The following is a 21146-nucleotide window of genomic DNA, read 5'->3' as shown; positions in this document are numbered from 1 at the left end:
GAGGTAAAGCAAGATAAGGATAGCTTTCCCCTAAGATTCTGTACATACTTGTCAAACTTTGTAAGTTTATATGGTGAATATTTATTTTCAGGAGCATCCAAATTCAATCAATGTCATGTGTTTTCTTATAAACCTTTCCAAATTTTAGTAATAGTTTTTCAGCTTGAAGTTTGTCATCTTGACTTTGAAGTCATAGGGCCAGATTATCAAATTACCCCTAGAAAATGCTGTGGTCATCCTTTTGGTGTCACCAGACACTTCCCACTTCTGACATGGAGATGCTTGACTATAGGCCCACTGTGACCTGGAACAAATGAACTCTCCCTGCTGACCAAGGAGCACCCCTCTTTGGATAATCAGAGCCGGTGTCCCATTCCATGGGCTGGCAGCCCCTATCCAACCTGCTGTTTACATTTGATCCGTAACGTAGCAGAAGAGAGCAGCATGTTCTTGGAGGAAAGGCTGGAGAAAAGGAGAAACAACACAGAGAAAAGCGAGAAAAAAAGAAACAGACGTTGAAAGGGCCAAGCACTAAGAACTCAGGAGGAAAGTCAAGGGGTGCCCTCAAAACGAAACCATCTCAGACTGAATAACTGGGGTCCCCTGAACTGCTGACAACAACCAGAGATTCACTTCTTTGCTTTCTTGCTATTGCTTTGAATTTATGCCCTTTCGTGGCTGTCAAACTTAAAACACGTTCATTGTCAAATTGATCCATCCATGCCAAATGAGACAAGAGACTTTAATCCTTACTTGACCCAAAGGAGCCATGGCTCAGAGTGGTTGGGTGACTTGCCCAAAGTCGTTCAGCTCGTGAGAGGAATTAGCAGTTGACCCCAGGCCACTTGGTTCCCTAATATGTTTCCCCAATTTAGTACTAGAAGCGTATATTTTATCTTCCTGTGCACTGTGGTTTGTCCCATTATGGGAAGCCTGGTGACCTCCAAGACCCTAGGGTACAAAAGGCAAGAAGTAAATAGTTCCATGCCCCTGGAGCATCTTTAGGAAATATGATGATGTTGGTTGAATTAGATGTCAAGCATACAGTTTATAGGGAAGCATATATCAGTTTGCAATGCTGGACTTCCTTATGTTTTTATTTTTGTCTCAGGAAATGCTGAACTTGCCTCATTAGCTCAGAGGGACTTTCAGTAATCAAAGAGCACATTCTCCCTTACACTTGTTCCAAACGTATTCCACTTCTGAGAGACAAAGAGTTGCAATATATTAAAATAACCTCTGTAATCTGTTGGTTTCTCTTGCCTAGGGATTTTATAGTCAATGTTTTGGTGCGGAATTTGTGGAAGTGATAAAAGACTCTGCTCCTGTGGACAAAACCAAGTTGGACCCTAACAAGGTACGGGAAAATTACAAAAAGTAACCATCAGGCTCTGATTCCCTTTGTTCTACACCCAGAAACATAACATGACCTCCTCTGTCTGGACTCTTCAAGTCATTTTGATGCAGCCAAATTTTTTTTGTCTGCGGTTTAACTACTATTTGGTTAGGTCTTAAAGAAACGATACTCAAAGGCAGGGATCATAATAGGAGCTACCAGTTATTAAAGATCATCTGTGTGCCTGACACTACATTAGACCCTTTACTACATCATTTCATTTCATCCTCCTAAAGCCCTTTGAAATAAGTGTTGTTATTCCTATTTTACAGATGAGAAAAGAAAGGGTAAGCAACTTTCCAAAATCATGCAAGTGTCAAAACCAGTATTCAAACTCAGGGTCTGTCATCCTCAAACCTGCACTTTTTTTTTAAAGATGATTCTTTTTTTAAAAAAATTTATTTATTTATTTTTGGCTGTGTTGGGTCTTCATTGCTGCGCGCGGGCTTTCTCTAGTTGCAGTGAGCAGGGGCTACTCTTCATTGCAGTGCGCGGGCTTCTCATTGTGGAGGCTTTTCTTGTTGCGGAGCACGGGCTCTAGGCGCGCGGGCTTCAGTAGTTGTGGCTCGCAGGCTCTAGAGCGCAGACAGTTGTGGCCTACGGGCTTAGTTGCTCTGCGGCATGCGGGATCTTCCCGGACCAGGGCTCGAACCCTTGTCCCCTGCACTGGCAGGTGGATTCTTAACCACTGTGCCACCAGGGAAGTTCCAAACCTGCACTTTTTTTTTTTTAAAGTATTTATTTATTTATTTATGGCTGTGTTGGGTCTTCGTTTCTATGCGAGGGCTTTCTCTAGTTGTGACAAGCGGGGGCCACTCTTCATCGCGATGCACGGGCCTCTCATTATCACGGCCTCTCTTGCTGCGGAGCACAGGCTCCAGACGCTCAGGCTCAGTAATTGTGGCTCATGGGCCCAGCTGCTCCGCAGCACGTGGGATCTTCCCAGACCAGGGCTCGAACCCGTGTCCCCTGCATTGGCAGGCAGATTCTCAACCACTGCGCCACCAGGGAAGCCCCCAAACCTGCACTTTTAATCACTTCTCTTTATTGCCCTTCTATTAAAACCTTGAATCCTCAATTTAAAATATGTTGAAAAGATACAAACTTCTCACTGACAGCATTTGGTGGAGGCCTTCTTTTCAGCCAAGTGCAGGGTCGTTGTGCTGTTGGAGGAATGATGAAAAGGGCTTGGACTTCAGTTTCCTCACTTTTCAGGTGAGGGTGTATTCTGTCTCACCCCCAGTTGGGTGTACTGCAGTACAATTCTGATGCTCACCACCCAGAGTTAGGGTCAGACTCCACCAGTTACAGGCTCGTCCTGCAGGAGATTGCCCTAACTTCAGACACCAGCCTCAAGTGGGACCCCAGGCCGCTTGCACTTCTGACCAGACAAATACAAATTTGTGGGTTCGCGTAGCACCTCTCAGTAGATAACCCACTAGAATGCCTCACAGAACTCAGAAAAGGGCTACACTGATGATTATAGTTTCACGATAAAGGGTACACATAGGGCAAGATCTGGGACGTATCCCAGAGTTTCTATGCCCTCTCCTTGTGGAATCCAGGCACGTCAGCCTCCTGGCATGTCACTGTGTTCACCAACCGGGGAGGTCTACCAAGCCTTGGTGTCCAGGGTTTTTACTGGGGTCTCATTACATAGGCATGGTTGATTAAATCATCACCTACATTACTGAACTCAATCTCCAGCCCCCTCCTACCCCAGCAGTCAGGCTGGCCCAGAGTCTCAGATCTCTAATCAGAAGGTCGTTCTTTTCGATGACCAGCCACCATCCTGAAGCCATCTAGGGACCCACCATGAATTACCTCATGAGAATAACAAAGACACTTCTATCACTTAGAAAATTCCAAGGGTTTTTGAAGCTCTGTGCCAGGAAAGAAGGACAAAGGCCAGATACATTCTTTATTATAGCACAGGGTGATGCCTGCCTGCTCAGCCCAGCTCACAGACAGATATGCACATGAGAGAGCTTTCTAAGCTGCTGGAAATAATGCAAGTTCAAGGTATTTTTAAGGGCTGAGGGACAGAGGAGCAGTCATCATCTGGCAGGCCTATAAAATGAAGAGTTCAAACTCTTCTCTCAGTTCTGTCCTCCAGGATATTATGAAGATGATGCAAGTAGGGAGAAGTGTCCAAATCTAAGAGTTTGTTTTTCTACACATTTCAAAGGACTCACTCACTTCAGATACACTCCCTAATCTAGCCTGGAAGCAAAAACTCTGGTAAGTAGCTGAGCTAAGCTTCACACAGAAATGTTTGACGTCTTTGAAAGACAGGATTGGCTGTGTGCCCACGGTGATCTGTGCACAGCACATGCCACGTAGAGTTACCAGTGACATCCCTGACGCGGTGCTCTTTTCTCCTCTGTTAAAACGCCCAAAGTAGGTTGTGAGAGTTTTAAATGAGAATCTGCAGCCAGAATTACAACCAGATTTCATCACACTCAGTAGTGATTTATGGTCTGAGGTCAGTGACCTCATCCATCCATTTCAGTGGGTGGGTGTTGCAGTGACTATAGTCATTGTCATTCTTTTTTTTTCTTTTAATAAATTTATTTATTTATTTATTTTTGGCTGAGTTGGGTCCTCGTTGCTGTGCGTGGGCTTCCTCTACTTGCGGCAAGCGGGGGCCACTCCCCGCTGTGGCGCACAGGCCTCTCACCGCGGTGCCTTCTCCCCTTGCGGAGCATGGCCTCCAGGCTCACCGGCTTCCGTAGCTGTGGCACGTGGGCTCAGCAGCCGTGGCTCACGGGTTCTAGAGCGCAGGCGCAGCAGGTGTGGCTCTCGGGCCCAGCTGCTCCGCGGCATGTGGGATCTTCCCGGACCAGGGCTCGAACCCGTGTCCCCTGCATTGGCAGGTGGACCCTCAACCACTGCGCCACCAGGGAAGCCCAAGGCCTTCTTTTTAAATAAGTGCTCTTCTTCATAGTATGTTTGTGTGGGTTCATGTGTATGTGTGTACATTTTTTAAATGAAATACATGCAGTAAAATTCACTTTTTTGGTGTTTATTTCTATGAATTTTGACAAGCACATGGAGCCACCACCAAAATCAGACATAGAAAAGTCCATCACCCCAAAATATTTCCCCATGCCTCTTTGTAGTCATTCCCTCCCTCTGTTTTCAGCCCCTGACAGTCACTAATCTGTATTCTGTCTTTGTAGTTTTGCTTTTTCCAGAATGCCACATAAATGGAATTATATAGTGAATAAATGGAATCATATAGCCTTTTGAGTCTGGCTTCTTTCACTTAGCACAATACATTTGAGATTCATCCATCTTGTAATGGTTCATTCCTTTTTATTGCGGAGTAGTATTCTGTTGTAAGGATGTACCACCGTTTCTTTATCCATTCCCCACTTGAGGGGCATTTGGGTTGTTCCTATTTTTTGTCTATTATGAATAATGCTGCTATAGACATTTGTGTACAGGGTTTAGTGTAAACACAAGTTTTCATTTCTACTGGGCACATGCCCCGGAGTGGGATCGCTGAGTCGTATGGTCAGTATAATGTAACTATATAAGAAACTGCCACCTGTTTCCTAAGGTGGCTGCATTCCCACCATCAGTGTATGAACACTCCAGCCGCTCCCCATCCTTCTCAGCCCTTGGTATTGTCAGTTTTCTTTAGTTTGGCCATTCTAATAAACACGCAGTGGTCATAGTTTTCTGAAAAGGAAAGTTTTGCTTCTTCTGAATAGCAGTTGGCAAACTCTCATACCAAGTTTCAGCTGGATCAGCAACTCTGCTAGGAGGGGCGGCTTGTGGACCTGACTTCCCACGGGCACACTCCCGTCCCTTTGCCCAGTCTTGTCTCTCATATCCCTGGCATGGAGAGGAAGGATGGCCAATGGCTGATGTCTCGCCCGATGCTCTCAGCTTCCGTGGCTTTTGTGAGCGCAGAGGGGTGGTGCTGCCACTCTGTGTCCTGCGTGCCCCCCAGCGCATCCTGGGCGGTAGTCTGCAGACCAGCTCACCCCTTGCCTTTCCCCCCCTTCAGGCCTACATCCAGATCACTTTTGTGGAGCCCTACTTTGATGAGTATGAGATGAAAGACAGGCTAACCTACTTTGAGAAGAATTTCGATCTGCGGAGGTTTATGTACACCACCCCCTTCACCCTGGAGGGCCGGCCTCGGGGAGAGCTGCACGAGCAGTACCGGCGGAACACTGTCCTGACCACCATGCACGCCTTCCCCTACATCAAGACCAGGATCAGGGTCATCCAGAAGGAGGAGGTAAAGGCACTGGAGGGCATGGGCTCTGGACGGAGGCCACCACTGAGTGAGTGGGCCTGGGTCACCTCCCAGGATGACACACAAACCTCCTTCATGCTCCTTCATAGCAGACTCGAGTGAAAATCTGAAAAGGGATGCCTTTGAAATATTATTATGGTGGTTATCCTCTCACTCTCATGGTGCCAGGGAATCCCATTTAGGCAGCTACATGTTTTATAGCACACTTTATATGTAAGTATTTTCTATTTTAAAGTTATATCTTTAACATACATATATGTACACAATTATAATACTATGTCTTTATATTTTAATGTTAAATTTACATGAAATATAAAAGCTTACAATATTTTATATTAGATTTTTATATATTTAAAAGCTTACATGTGATTCAGGCAGCGTTCTGTTGTTAATCGTCAGAGGCAGGAACAGCAAGTGAGCAGCCCCAAGGAGCTGGTGTTGAGCTGGAAGAGGGCACCATGCCAGTCAGACAGGAGACCACTTGTCTTCTAGCCCCCAGCATCCTCCTGTGACATTGCACAAGGCACTTATCTTCATTCAGTTTCCTTATCTAAATGTTGATACAGGGAAGACCTCTTTCTTTTTTCTGGTTCCATGTGTAGCAGAAGTCTTCAAATTCATTGTAATGACACTGATCAAGAAAATGTCTCAAGCTACAGAACTGCTCAAAATTAGACATACTGTAAACATTTTCTTTTACTTTAAAACATACACATGTGCACTTATTTGTCATTCATTTTGTGTAGAGCCACAGCCTTGTCTGTGATTCAGGGTTGGCTGATCACGATTCAGCACTGTCTTTCTTGTATAAACCATATGCAATGTCCACGATGTTCAGTTTTGGTTTCTGTAAAGCAGAGTGAGAGCTTAAAGATCCTTGTTAAACAATATAAGAGCAGAATGCTTCTGGATTTTCATGATTTTTTTTTTCCCCTAGCCTTTTACCATTGTCTTGTGCACACCTAATAAGACAGGAATCTTTTATAGCAACTTGCTTTCATAACATCTTGCCCAAGCGTTAGCTTGGTTTTCATAGAAACAACTCTTCTTCTTTCCATAGCCATAGTTCACCAGTTTATGCATTATTGAATTAGATTAGGTCATTAAAATAACAAGTGTAACAGGCATAAGCAAGTTGGTGAACAAACACTGATGAGTTGTGAATACACACCTCCTTGGCAGGAGCACAGGGACTGAGGTTACTGGAGAGCCACCCACCAGCTCAAGTGTTCAGCAATCACATCAGAGAGTGGTTTTCACAGAGGGCAAAGGAAGCCAGAACTGATGACTCAGCTAAGAGAAGGTTTGTTTAGAAGGCATCTGCTGTATTTCTTACTGTTTTAGACTTTTGAGCACTAGGGCATGTCGGCACAGCACAGAAATAAACTCATGGTCCCAGTAAGAGTCCTCACAGTTTTTCTGGGCCATTTGTAGTTCCCTAAGAACCTCAGTGTGTTAGTTTGTTAGACCTGTTGTAACCAAGTACCACAGACTGGGTGGCTTAAACAACAGAAATTTCTTGTTTTATAGTTCCAGAGGCCAGAAGTCAAAAATCAAGGTGTTGGCAGGGTTGGTTCCTTCTGAAAGACGTGAGGGAAGGATCTATTCCAGACCTCTTTCCTTGGCTTGTAGGTGGCTGCCTTCTCCCTGCGTTTCTTCACATCATCTTCCCTCTGTGCATGTCCCTATGTCCAGATTTCCTCTTCTTATAGGGACATATAGGTCATATTGGATGAGGGCCCATCCTAATGACCTCCTTTGAACTTGGTTACCTCTATAAAGACCCTGTCTCAAATAAAGTCACATTCCGAGGTACTGGGGTTTAGGAATTAAATACTTGAATTTGGAGGGGACATGACTCCATCAATAAAATTCAGAAAAGGTCATACTCCAAGCCAATAGAACTTAGCAACTAGCAGATTGACCCTTAAGAGAATTCTGTTTACTAAGAATTCACCTTCAGGGTGAGTTAGAAAAGGCACACATGATGCCAAAATCTTGCGTTATGGTGGAGAAGAAAATCTTGAATGCTGTGCTTCTAATAGCTTTCCCAATTATAAGTCAAGTAACTTCTTCAACAACAGGAAAGGAAACCTAACAGTGTAGAAAAAAAACATGGATTTTGAATGTAGACGTTATTGTGGTCAAAATCTGACCTCCCCACTTACGACCTGTGTCACTTACTTAACCTTACAAATCCCTCTTTGATTGCAAGGTGGAGAGAATAGGAAGTTGTTTAAAGACGTACATCATAAATGCGTGTAAAGTTCCTGGAACATAATAAGTACTCAAGAAATGTTAGGCTCTTCCTTCCTCCTAACCTGTCCTGATTATTCTAAATTTCTCTGAAAGCCTTCTTAGCTGCTGCTTCAAACCCAGGTGTCCTCTTTGTCATAGCTCCAGGTTTGTCCATGGCTTATAAGACCTGACAATGACTTTCCTACATTTATGTCTTATGTTCAGTTTGTTTTGACACCAATCGAAGTTGCCATTGAAGATATGAAGAAGAAGACCCTGCAGTTAGCAGTTGCCATTAACCAGGAGCCTCCTGATGCCAAGATGCTTCAGATGGTGCTGCAAGGCTCCGTCGGAGCTACTGTCAATCAGGTAAGCAAAACCAGCTGGTGGCAACTCCTCTGGTTCTTGTTATTTTGATTTTTGTTACTATATGTCTGCACCCTCCTTTCTTGAGGTCGATGAGGAGTCTGATCAACATACAAATGATGTTCCTAAACTTAGACTGAACGCTTGAGGAGGTCCCTTCTGCTTCACGTAACAACCCAAGGTAGACAAGGAATCCTAGAGATGAGCGGACCGTGTCTAAGGAGTACCATTTTTTGGAGAAGTTGGGGCCAGTCCTGGCAATATGATCCAGATGGAGTGCTTAGTCATGCCCAATTTAGGCAGAGTTGTTGCAAGGCTTGAGATAAATCTGAGAAGGCCTGTAGGAGAGAAGGGAAAGGGTCTAGGACATTGAACCCCTGGGTCAGTCACCAGATGAAACCAGTATGCCAGGAGCGTTGCTAAGCAGGAGTGACCTGGAACCGGCTTCTTGGGCCACTTCAAAACAGACTGGATCTTCTCAGATCCATTAGAATTCTAACTCCGATCTCAGCATGGAACTAATCCGGCCTCAGATGGAGGGCATACTAGCTTAGTTTTCTCTGTCCAGTGTGCTTCCTTAATTTCAGAACCAGATCTGCACACCTCCACACGCAAAAACTCAATGAGTGCCATGACCCTTTCCTCACTCGGCACAACTGGACTCCCCAGCAAAAATTCTCCGTCCGCATAATATCAAGGGGACAGAAATAGTATTTGTTACATTTCCATGATCAGAAAATATTAGGAAGCTTTTGCTTTTGTAAGTCCCAATCTTTTAATGAAAATGGAAGACTTTATAAGCCCACAACCATAGATTACACATGTACTATGCATATCTCTGACTCAAGCCAGCAATTACGCAAAATGGTGCTTGCCACTAGGGCAACTAGACAAATGAATATGAATGGCTGGATCAAGACAATCTCTATTTTCGGAAAAGCAACTCTAATCACATACCCTTTGATGTAGTATATTACCTTTCTATATGTGGAAAATCTGTAATTAGTAGTATTTGATTAAGGAAATACATTTATACTTTTGAATATTCTCCTAAAACTGCGAACTCCTCCTAAGGAATCAGCGTTTTCCTGAGAAGTTCAAGACCTTCCTTGATTTTTTGTTTCGGTCAAACTAACAAAATTAAATGTTCAAACTACGACCTCACTCCCAACATTTCCTCCCAAGTAATTTCACTTTCTTTCCAACATCAATAATGTTTTTCACTTTTCCCATCAGGGACCACTGGAAGTAGCCCAAGTATTTTTGGCTGAAATTCCAGCTGACCCAAAACTCTATCGACATCACAACAAGTTGAGATTATGCTTTAAAGAATTTATAATGCGGTAAGAGGGGAAATGGCTGGGATTTCAGTAGAGCAGTGGTTTTCAAAGTGTGGTCCCCAGGCCAGCAGCTTCAGCATCACTTGAGAAATTTGCTAGAGAGGAAAATTCTCAGATACCGATCAGACCTACTGAGTAAGACTCTCCAGAGGTGGGACCCAGCAACCTATATTTTAACAAGTCCTCCGGGGGATTTGGATGCGTGCTCAAGTTTGAGAAGCCTGCACAGAACAACACTACTTGCACTAGTAACTAACAAACCGTATGGTGCTTTCATAGTTATCATCTCACATTGCAAAATAAATCTTCATTTTACAAAAGAGGAAATGGAGGTTCAGAGACGGGAAATGATTTTACTTAAGGTCACACAGCAAGTTAGTAGCAGAGTTGAGTTCAAACCAGGTCTTCTGAATCCAAGTAGCGCATACTTCCTTCAATGTGCTGATACTCCACTGGTGAATTAGAGCCTGAGAGGTTCTTGGCGTTGGCAGTCTTTGTAATTTCCCATATCATACAATAACTTATTTTTATAAATGTAAAAGACACTGCCTCAAATTGAGAGATAGAGGCGAGATTCTAAAACTAGAATTTTACAAAGGTATCAGTCGTCTCTATGGCAATTCCCACTGGCAGGCAAGCGTCATCTCTGCTCCTGAATTCTGCAGTAGAGCTGGCTCCAAGAGCAGCCTGTTCAGGCTGGATAGGAAGTGAATCTTGGGACAAGGTTTGCAAGCTGCTGCAATGCAGACAGGTATACTGGGACTCCTGTGGCCCTAAAAGGAATGATTATGAAGGATGTGGATGGCACCTCACCCATAAGAGAGAAGGACATCAGAAATACATGTACTAATATTTCTTCTCACCCAGAATCTTAGAGCAGCATATAAAATATAGGAATATCTTCACTTGGCAGATGGGGATAAAGGAGGCTAAAAGTTAAAGTTTGCTAAATTCAGTGAAAACCCACCAGAATGCTAGTGTCAGGTGAGGTTCTCCTCCTTCACAGGCTTTGGTGAGACGTATGTAAATTTGCTACGTATAAAGGAGACATTCTTTGTCCTGCAGTGAATCTCAGCTGCTTAGTAATAGGGGTGTGTGTGTGTGTGTGTGTGTGTGTCTGTTTGTGTGCGTGCACACTATACATATGCACATACATACACATGCACAGACAGAAATTATATTTATTAATGTTTTGTATTTGAATTGTTTCCTGTATTTCATAACAATTTTGACATTATGCAAAATCGAGATATTCTTCAGTAAAGAGTGCATTTTCATAAAACAAAAGGCTAGAAGAATATTGGGAGAATTATTAAAGATCAATTTACTTTCCACGTATCTTCATATAAAGTGAAGTTATTGTGAAAGGCCCATGAAGGTGGCAGTGGCCCGGGCCTCTCTGGACCTCTGCAAGGACCTGTGAAATGTTTAATGAGCACACACTAGGACCCAGGTATGATAGTAGTTGTAGGAATACAGGAGCTGGGTATTCCTCTGCTCCTGACAATAGGACTTTTACCTGGCTAAATAACAAAGCAATGCAGCATGTTCTAAGAACTGTGGAGAGTACACAAAATATAGGGCTACAGAGTTCAGAAAAGAACAGTCAGTTGCAGTCTGGAGTGGCTAGGGAAAGCTTTGTGGGAAAACATCACTTAAACCTTGTCTTGAGTATGTAGGTGGTAGGAAGGGGGCAGCGGGAAGACAGAGGCATTACTGGGAAAGGGACCAACAGGAGCACAAGACACAGAGGCAGGGGTGTCCTTGATACGTCTGGGCTCCTCTGAGTTGGCAAGAGCAGTGCATTCTGTGTGCATGCCAGCACAGGGAGGGGAGCCTGGGAAGACAGCACTATTGATAAATGGGGCTCTGAATAGAATATAGATGTAAAAGGAAGCTTGCTAAGAGAAGTGATTTTTTAGTTAAAGTGTCCTTGTAAAATCCCTAACGAACATGCATTTTCTAATCAGCTTCCAGCCCCAGGACAAGTGACTACAAAGAAAACCAGAGCTGAGTAAAACTAGTCTCAGGCAAGATAACACAAAAGGAAATGGATTTTCTTAGGGATGATCCTTTAACAAAGTCATGTATTGTTAGACTTTTGATGGTGCAGTTATCTTTCTCCCCAGATGACTTGCAAAAATGTTGGATTTCCAAAATCAGATTCACCATTTACAGCGTTGTTCTCCAACCCTTCCAATGATTCCTATGGGAAACTAGGCTGTAGTTCTACCTTCCCCCTGCTGGGTGGGTTGCCGCCCTGTTCTAGGAATGCCACAAGAATATCTGTCAGCGCTTCTCAAACTTCACTGTGCAAAACAAATGACCTGGGGATCTTGTCAAAATGCAGATTCTGATTCAGTAGTTCTGGGGTGGGCCTGAGACTCTGCATTTCTAACAAGCTCCCAGGTGCTGCTGAAGCTGCCAGATGGGACCGATCTTTGAGCAGAGGCTGCAAGGCTGTAGAGGTTGCTTGATTGCCGCCATCTCACATTTTCTCCTCCCTGCCCCCTCCCCGAGGGCTTCACGCGTCAGGTCCTGCCTCCTGTCACTCACCCTTTTTCCTCCCCTTTCCTCCCTTCACAAGAGGAAATGTGCCTTTACTGTTAACACCTTTGAACAACTATAGATGCCAGTTCATTCATTCAGCAAACACTTATTGAGCCCATACTTTGTGCCAGGCACCCTGCTACCTGTGTGCAAAGATGAAGTTCCAGTACAAATGAGACAAGGCTACAGGCAAAACAATACTTCTGCTCAGTACTTCATTGTCAAAGTCAAAGTACAGTGACTTTCATTCCACTTTATTTCACATGCATCAAAGGTAGTGGGTGAGATTGTGGTGAAGGTTGCATAACTGTATTAATCTACTAAAACTAATCAAACGGTATATTTACAAGGGTAAATGTGATGATCTGTAACTCATACCCTCAGTACAAGTAGTAGGTGAGGAAACCTTCCTTTCCTCCATTGCTTAATTGCTTCTCAAGTCCAATCAGCAAGTCACAGCTTTGTAATGAATAGAGGAATTGTTTGGTCAAGTTGTTTGCACCTGTGTGTTTTCTCCCCGGAACCTGCTATCAGCAGATATGATGCAGGAGTGGAAAATGTTTGGGGGTGAAACCGTTCCCGGTTTCGCCTTGAGTGAGCTCCAGCTTCTCAGCAGACATGGGCTGTAGGTCGATGAGCCCAGGTTTCCAAGGTGAACATAAGTGAGCCTTCCAAGGCTGATTGCTAATAACGGGAATGTACGCTTGCTGGGTACACTGTAGCTGGGTCCTGCCCCTGGGCAGTGGCCTGTGTGACTCAGCTGTAGCGGGCCTGGATGAAGCCATAAAGAACCTGGCAGGTTGACCTGCTGCCGCTGATACCTGATGCAGCCAGTCCTGCGGCTCTTCAGATGGTTGCCAAGTTGGGGCCTGGATCCCCTTCTGAAACATCTCAGGGTTTCAGAAGCCACGATGGAGAGGTACAACATACTGTTTCCCTCCTCTGCTCCCCAGAGCACCCAGACCATTTTAAACACTGCAATCTGTGCCAGTCTGTGGTTTTAAATTTTCCTCTTACATTTCTGTCTTAGTCAGCTTGGGCCACTATAGCAAAATACCACAGACTGAGTAGCTGAATAACAGACATTTATTTCTCACTGTGCTGGAGGCTGGGAAGTCCAAGATTAAAGTGCCAGCAGATTCAGTTCCTAGGGAGAGCCCTCTTGCTGGCTTGTAAATGGCCACCTTCTCACTGTATCTTCACATGGTAGAGAGACGAAGAAGACAGCTCTCTGGTCTCTTTCTACAAGGGCACTAATCCCATCATGTGGGTCCCACTCTCATGGCCTAATTTAAACCTTCATTCTTCCTAAAGGCCCCCACCTCCAAATCCCATCACATGGAGGTCACATGTGAATTTTGGGGGGACACAAACCTTCAGTCCATAACACGTGAACTTTCTCATTCCTATAAAGACTAAGTGATTTTTAAATTCATTTTTATATTTAAAGAAAAGATAGCAGGACTCAATGGCACCAGGCCCAGGTTGCCTTTAAGGGACATAGTTTCAGATACATCAGTAGAGTTCCACCGCATAAATGGTCATAGAGTCTTAACGGGAGTTAAGATCTGTGAAGAGGAAGGAGAGGGAATTTGCCCAAGTGGCCTAAGGAAAACCAACTGTGTGTAGCGTGGGTGGAAACAGAAGCAGTAGGTGAAAAGCGATCTGAGTATTTGGTGGGAAAACGAAGCCTGAAACATTACGAGAGGTTGCTCGGGAGCAGGTCCATAGCAGGGACATATGAAGGACTTCCGTCCCTTTTCCAGGTCACAGAGACCTGTCTTAGTGGGCCTAGGAAGCTGGGTGGAAAACTGAGAGCCAAGTGGAGCAGCACACACACACACACACACACGCACACACACACGCGCGCACACACACACACGTGCACGTGGCTTCCCCCTCCCATCCCTTCTGCAACCATTCTCAAGAGAAAAAATCCATTTCCATTACAGTGCTATCCTGTCCTCCTCTCTTAGCGCGTCTCCACCCCCGGTTCTCTTGAACAAGGTCTCGGTCCTCAGGGCTTGATGGGGCTCTCACTTCAGGGCCAAGGCACTGCGTGGGAGGGTGTCTGGGCTGACTGTGAATTCGAGAATAGTGTGCGATCGTCGGAACCACAGGCCTCTGTAACTCCTCAGGACAGAAGCCCAGGGCCCAAGGAGGCGGAAGACAGCGTAATGTGAGTCAGGCCCTAGAGACTAGCCTAGAGTCTGATCTAGGCGGACCCCACCCCCCGCCTGGGTTCTGGGGTGTTCAGCAGGTCCTCAGAACCTGCTTCCAGGTGTCAGACTCGAGACTGGACACCTTCCCAAGCCCGTAGTCCCAATCTCGCCCCCTTAGGAGGAGGAAGCAGGGCCACTGTGACTTCCCCGAGGGAGGCAGCCACGCCGGCCCCTCTGGGGCCGCCCAGCCAAGGGAGGTAGAGGGGGCTCAGGGGGACAGCCGGAGGATGCAGCCGGCCGCGGCTGCTCCTGTCTGCCCTGGGGTGCGCTCCCTGCCCCCGTGGTGCCCTGCTCCTTCAGCCTCAGGCGCCTCCCCACCGGCAGCCGCGGGGGCACCCAGGACAGTGCTCCTGTTGGGCTGTCTCCCCCCGCTGCGCTCCAGGAGAGGCAGGCCACGCCGCCTGCACTCCTCCCGCAGCCGCTCGGCCAGGTCCTCACACGCCCGACACCGTTTCATCCTCATAAACCCACTTTATAGATGAAGGAAGTGCGGGTGAAGGAGACCACGATTAGCCCAAGGTCACACAGCAAGTAAGTGGCAGAACCAGGAATTAGGCTAGCCTTCCATCGAGACCGGCTGCCCTTGGGATGTGGGGTTTGGTAGAGGTCGGGCTGGGAGGGAGGAAATGCAGGGGACAGCGCTGGAGCAAGCCACTGGGAGGTGCCAGCCGAGGTGGCTCTGACCAGGGGACCCTCACATCCACTGCGGCTCTTCCTGTGGAAAGGCCAGATGTTCCTTTGGTACCCTGCCCCCAAATAATCCTTCCTTAACTTAAAGGGCCTGGAGCATACATATCACTCCAGTCACGGGAGGAGGTGGGGAGCCAATCCCTCAGTTTCTCCGGTATCTCTCCTCTCACTCCAGCAGCTGTGTTTTTTCACTGGACCTTAGGTTGAGACTTGCTAAAGTGTTACCAGGAAGAAGATGAGAAAGGCAGAATACTACAAATTGGGACTCCAGAGAGAATAGTTCCAACTTGAGACCAAGGCTGTATGCCTGGATTCTAGCTGGAAGGGTCAGGGTCTTTCCTAGGCAGCATTTGTGGTGTTGGGGTTATGAGTGTGGGCTCTCGGGCCCAGTTGCCTGGCTTCAAATATTCACTCTGGGACTTCCCTGGTGGCACAGTAGTTAGGAGTCCGCCTGCCACTACAGGGGACACGGGTTTGATCCCTGGTCCGGGAAGATCCCACATGCCACAGAGCAACTGAGCCTGCGTGCCACAACTACTGAGCCCGCGTGCCACAACTACTGAAGCCCATGCACCTAGAGCCTGTGCTCCGCAACAAGGGAAGGCACCACAATGAGAAGCCCATGCACTGCAACAAAGAGTAGCCCCCGCTCGCTGCAACTAGAGAAAGCCCATGTGCAGCAACGAAGACCCAACACAGCCAGAGATAAAACAATAAGTAAATAAATAATGTCTACTCTGCCTTAACTAGCTGTGTGACCTTGGGCTAGTTACCCAACCTTAGTTTCCCCAACTGTAAAATGGGAATAAAATAGTAACTACCTCTTAAAGTTAGTATCAAAAGAGTCAATTCAGAGAGCTTAGAACAGGACTTGGCACATATGAAGTGACTGATGAATATAACATTATGGGGCAAGTAGAAATCAGATTGATTTACATAGGAAACAGACTTAACCTGATTTAAATATAGACATTGTCTGCGCATGACTTGTGTGCCTCTGTAAGGTTTGTACCATAACACACAGTGGGGCTGATGAGACATCAGCCTGGGAGCAACAGGATCCTGGATTTACATCCACCTTTGCTGTTCCCAAAGGTGTATGACTCTGGACAGGGCACTTCATCTCTTTGCATCTTAGTTTCATCAACTATGAAAAAAAAGGGACTGGAATATAAAATCTCTGACATTCCATCATCATTCTTATATAGAACAAATAGTTTCTGCACTCAGACTGGGTCTATCAGGAATAGTAATAATAATAATAACAATAAGTGTTCTAGGTTTTAGCTATGTACCAGTACTATTCTAAGCATTTTATATATTTAATTCCTTTAATCTTTATAAAAATTTATGAGGGGGGCTTCCCTGGTGGCGCAGTGGTTGAGAATCTGCCTGCTAATGCAGGGGACACGGGTTCAAGCCCTGGTCTGGGAAGATCCCACATGCCGCGGAGCAAGGCCCGTGAGCCACAACTACTGAGCCTGCGCATCTGGAGCCTGTGCTCCGCAACAAGAGAGGCCGCGATAGTGAGAGGCCCGCGCACCGCGATGAAGAGTGGCCCCCGCTTGCCACAACTAGAGAAAGCCTTCGCACAGAAACGAAGACCCAACACAGCCAAAAATAAATTAATTAATTAATCAATTAAAAAAAAAATTTATGAGGTAGGCTATTATCGCCATCATGTCACAGGTGAAGAAACTAAGGCATGGAAATGCTTAAGTAACTTGTCTAATGTCACAAAGCCAATAAGTAGCAAAGCAGGATTCAGAGGTGAGCACTGCAGCTCCAGAGCCTGTTCTCTCTAGGAAGTACATTCAGTTGGCAGTAACAGAATGGAATTAACAGTGGCTTAAATTAGATAGAAAATTATTTTTCTCTCATATAAAACAAGATCAGAGATAGGCATCCCAGAGGTATGTGGTGGTCACATAAAGTCATCAGAGACCCTGGCTCTTTCCATTCTTTTGCTCTGCTATCCTGGTTATAGTAGATCCATCCTCATAGTCACAAAATGGCTGCTAAGGCTCTTGCCATCACAACCACATCCTAGGCAGGTATCAGGAATAGAAATGAGGAAAGAGCAAAAGGCTACACCCCTTTAAAGAGCTTTCCTAGTGACTTCATCTTATAGCTCATCAGCCATCCCTATTTATAAGGGAGGCTAGGGAATGTAATTTTCCAGGTGGGTATACCACCTGGAGTTCTGCTACTAAGCAAGAGAGGGAATGGTTGTTGATGAAGCAACTAGCAATTTTTGGGCCATACTGAGGGACTGATATGTGAGCTGTGCTGAAGGAGCATCACAGAGAAGGGGGGGCAAGAGATGCAGAGGGGGAGGGCTGCATGACCACCCTCTCTGTAGAAAAGACACCTTAGATAGAGGACTATGAAAGTTACCCCCAGCAAAACCAGGAACCATGTTCTGGAAGCACGACTTCCCGCCCTTTCTAGACCCCATCAGTCTGGTTTCTGTAGGACTCTGCTGAAAAATCCCAGCACATCGACTGTAAGAAAATGCTTGTGTTCAGTGAACTTATCAACAAAGGGAGCAGCAAAGGAGGGGGCTGTCTGGAATGGTGGTGTCACTGAGTGAAAGTTGCACAGTTCAGCTGTTTGTGGACCTAATGAAAATGTTACAGATAGGACCATTTTGAAAAATGATTTGCAATGTAGTTATATGATCCTGTATACATTTCCCAAGAGATATGGCTCTTCTCTAGGAGGGAAACATAATGCATGGCTCTCTTTAGTTTATGGATTTAAATAACATAGTGGAAGTTATTTTAACTTTAATAAGAAAATCTAGAGAATATAATCTAAATGGAAGGAAGAAATACAGAAAATGTCTATGAAACAATTTTATGTTATAAAATTTGTTAAAATATAAAGTTACAAAAATTCGCTCCACCTATTAATATATTTGTCTTTTTAAAACACTATATAAAAATATTTAAAAATTTAAAGTAATAAAAAAAAGAAAGAACAAAGAGAGCAACCAAACCAAAAAACAAATCCACCAATGATAATAAGCGCTAAAAACTATACTAAAAAACAAAAACACTATATATATCTATAGCTATTATGTCTTCTGATAACAAAGATCACAGAGAGTATAGTTGCTTCTTCCAAAGTTTGCAGAGTAGCCATCCCCAAGTTAGCAGTTCGCTCTTGCAGGTCTCTTGTCTGCCAGTGTTACAAAACCGGTCCTTGAAGTCTCCTTGAAGAAATTGATTTCATTTTACACATTGTGGTAGCTCATAACTGTTAGTTAAGAGGCAATAAAAAAATTATAAGGGGTGATGTAGATTTCTCAGGATTCAAAGGCTATATACCTCCCCTTCCTACCTCTTCCCTGAAACCTTTGATATGTAACCTTTGGTATCCTACAGTTTGCTTCAGTTAATGTCAAACTTAAAAGATAGGTGAAAATCCAGTTAAGGGCCTGCTTTTGGCTTCCAGGGTGAATTAAATCAAGCCGTTCTTCTACAGCAGGCTGATTCCATCATGAAGCTATGACCGTAGGTTTAACGTTGCCTAGGCCAGGTAGCTTCCCCCTGCCCCATAGCTGCATGTGTTCAGTGGTAATAGGGAGGATTTGGTAGCAAGGCCTGGGTATCCCCATAACACAATCCAAATCTAGCACCACTATTAAGAAAACAGTTTAAACCATGTTGATCATGGGAATCCTATTCATCTGAAGGAAAACAGAATCATTACTAATCATTGTACGTCAGCTAAGTTTCAGCCATTATGTTGTCCCTTCAAGATTTGTTGATTTGTAAGTTCCCTTGGATAGAACAGTATAAAATAAAAGGCAAGGCTTCATCATGTTTGAATAACATGATTTTCTTCTTTAGTACATACCATACTGCACGGGAGAGACTGGAGCTGGCTTTGCAGCTTATTGACTTTGTGACATGAAGCGAGTTACTTAAGCTTTCCGTGCCTTAGTTTCTTCACCTGAGGTGTGAGGGTGATAATAGCCGACCTCATAAATTTTTGTAAAGATTAAATGAGTTAAATATATAAAATTCGTAAGCACTTCAAACTCGTATGAAATGCAACCTCATTTCCTCCCCACCCTGGTATTTGCATCTCAGATGCGGTGAAGCCGTAGAGAAAAACAAGCGTCTCATCACGGCAGACCAGAGGGAGTACCAGCTGGAACTCAAAAAGAACTACAGCAAGCTGAGAGAGAACCTCAGGCCAATGATAGAGCGGAAAATTCCAGAACTGTACAAGCCGATATTCAGAGTTGACAGTCATAAGAGGTAAGAAGAGGGCAGGGGAGGCGTCTTCCCAGAGGATAAAGGATAGCGCTTGAGGCCCAGCAATTAGAACCGCAGAACCTCTGGGTGTGGGAGCGGGCCGTGGAATCGGAGAAGCCACCCAAGCGTGACCTACTCTGCTTGCATCCCGCTCCTCCTGCGCCTTCTCCTTGACCTCTCCGGGGCCCCTCCATGCGGCCTTCTGCCAGCCGTCTTCCCAGGGCCCAATTACTGCCTGTGTTTCTTCCGGCACAGCGCGAAGGCATGGCCGCACTTTCCCGTATTTACTTACTTACTGAGTTCTCCATGATTGATGTGCTTTTCTAGCGAGTGATTTTCCTCTTTGAAAGGCTAACTGATGTTTCTTACTTCTGTTCTCTCTCCCTCCTTAATTTCAGAGACTCCTTCCACAGATCTAGTTTCAGGAAATGTGAAACCCAGTTGTCACAGGGCAGCTAAGAAAAGCTCTCTTCACCCATGAAGACTGGAGGCCCTGTGACCCTGGAGAAGGACCCGCTGCAACTTAAAACAGGACATTTGCCGCACAGGACGTGCCACATGCTCCTTGACCAGACAGCACTCTGGAAGCTTTGGGATGCAAGTGACCATGGAAATTGCACCCAAATGGGGTCTGAGCAGATCCTGGGGCATTTGGGGGATGGAGGTGGTGGAGGATGGTTAATCAGGGGTGCCTGTGTATTTATTAAGCCATGTTTTTTCGCATAATTGTGCAAAACAAAGCATAAACAGCATCTCCTGCTGAGTGGTCAGGAACTGATGACTTCCTCCCGCCTGTATTTGAATTTAACCTGTATTTAGACAAACCCAAATTGCCCAAGGGAAAATGGACAAGTTGTCCACCAACCTCTTCAGAGTGAACTTCTCCCCTCCCCTCTTTATGGGAAAGGAGGGTGACCTTGCTGGAGTACAAAACATTTCCAATTAAACTGTGAAGGGAGGCCTTACTAGAAATCAGAAGATCATGAAGGCTGGAAATGTGGGGATCGATTATTTGTGAACTTGTTACCCTTTTGGTAACGGTGGACTAATTGTTGTATAGTTATTTTTGCTTTATTGTTCTGTTAGGTGGTTAATTTAACATGCATTTATAGTGGAGCACACGCGAAGCACTGAGTTAGGAGATACATGGTACTCTGAGTGACCCGCCCGAAGTTGCAGATGCTGCAGTTACTTAAATCGAAACAATTCTCCTCTAAAGCTTTGCGTTTTTTCTTATGCTCTCTCTTGCTCACTCTTTTTCTCATCCTCTCTGGGACCAAGTTTATTTTTATAAAAGGATAATATTTCTACTTTCATTTCTGAACATTGTGCTGTCCATCAGCATGTGTACATCAACTAAAGAATATATTCAGGATTCTTTGGACAGTGTACTTTAGGAGGAAGATGAACAAAGTTATTATTTGAGAATTAAATTATATATTTTTTCATATGACTGATTACCTTGACTGGTACTAAAAATGTAATAAGAATTGCAAGCAAAATGTTCCCCTTTGCAACTCGTGTTTTTTATTTCGACAACTCATGACTCTTTTGTAAAGCATTTCAGAGAAGAAGAAAGATGCATGATCATGGCCTTGGTCAAACAGTGCTATCCAGGGTCACCCCTCGTATATAATATTTAATCTTGGTGGTCATGAGAGAGAATTTAATTTGGATATTCCAGAACTTTTTGTTTACACCATCAGGTATGCATGAATTTATATTCTGAAAGAGGACCGTTTTGTTTTGTTTTTAAATTACTAAAGCTTACTAGTTGAAGGGGCAAACTTTTTGTTTTTTAGG

The 21146-nt window shown here is 44.8% G+C and overlaps 1 protein-coding gene across 2 annotated transcripts in view; it reads left to right on the top strand.

Annotated features, from left to right (window-relative positions):
* The window catches only part of DOCK8 (dedicator of cytokinesis 8), a 222933-nt gene extending 202084 nt beyond the window's left edge, over positions 1-20849 (top strand). The window contains exons 43-48 of one of the 2 annotated variants that reach the window (XM_059924847.1): positions 1268-1357; positions 5415-5651; positions 8133-8276; positions 9510-9616; positions 19176-19346; positions 19742-20849. In XM_059924847.1, the coding sequence (XP_059780830.1) occupies positions 1268-1357; positions 5415-5651; positions 8133-8276; positions 9510-9616; positions 19176-19346; positions 19742-19802 (810 nt within the window). In that variant the 3' untranslated portion in view covers positions 19803-20849. Of the gene's footprint in view, positions 1-1267; positions 1358-5414; positions 5652-8132; positions 8277-9509; positions 9617-19175; positions 19347-19741 lie in introns of those variants that run through there. The other variant, XM_059924848.1, reaches the window with a different exon arrangement.
* The last annotated feature ends 297 nt before the right edge of the window (positions 20850-21146 follow it).

This window comes from Balaenoptera ricei, chromosome 6 (assembly GCF_028023285.1).
Source record: "Balaenoptera ricei isolate mBalRic1 chromosome 6, mBalRic1.hap2, whole genome shotgun sequence".
Taxonomy (NCBI): Eukaryota; Metazoa; Chordata; class Mammalia; order Artiodactyla; family Balaenopteridae; genus Balaenoptera; species Balaenoptera ricei.
This window is presented reverse-complemented; position numbering and strand designations above follow the sequence as displayed.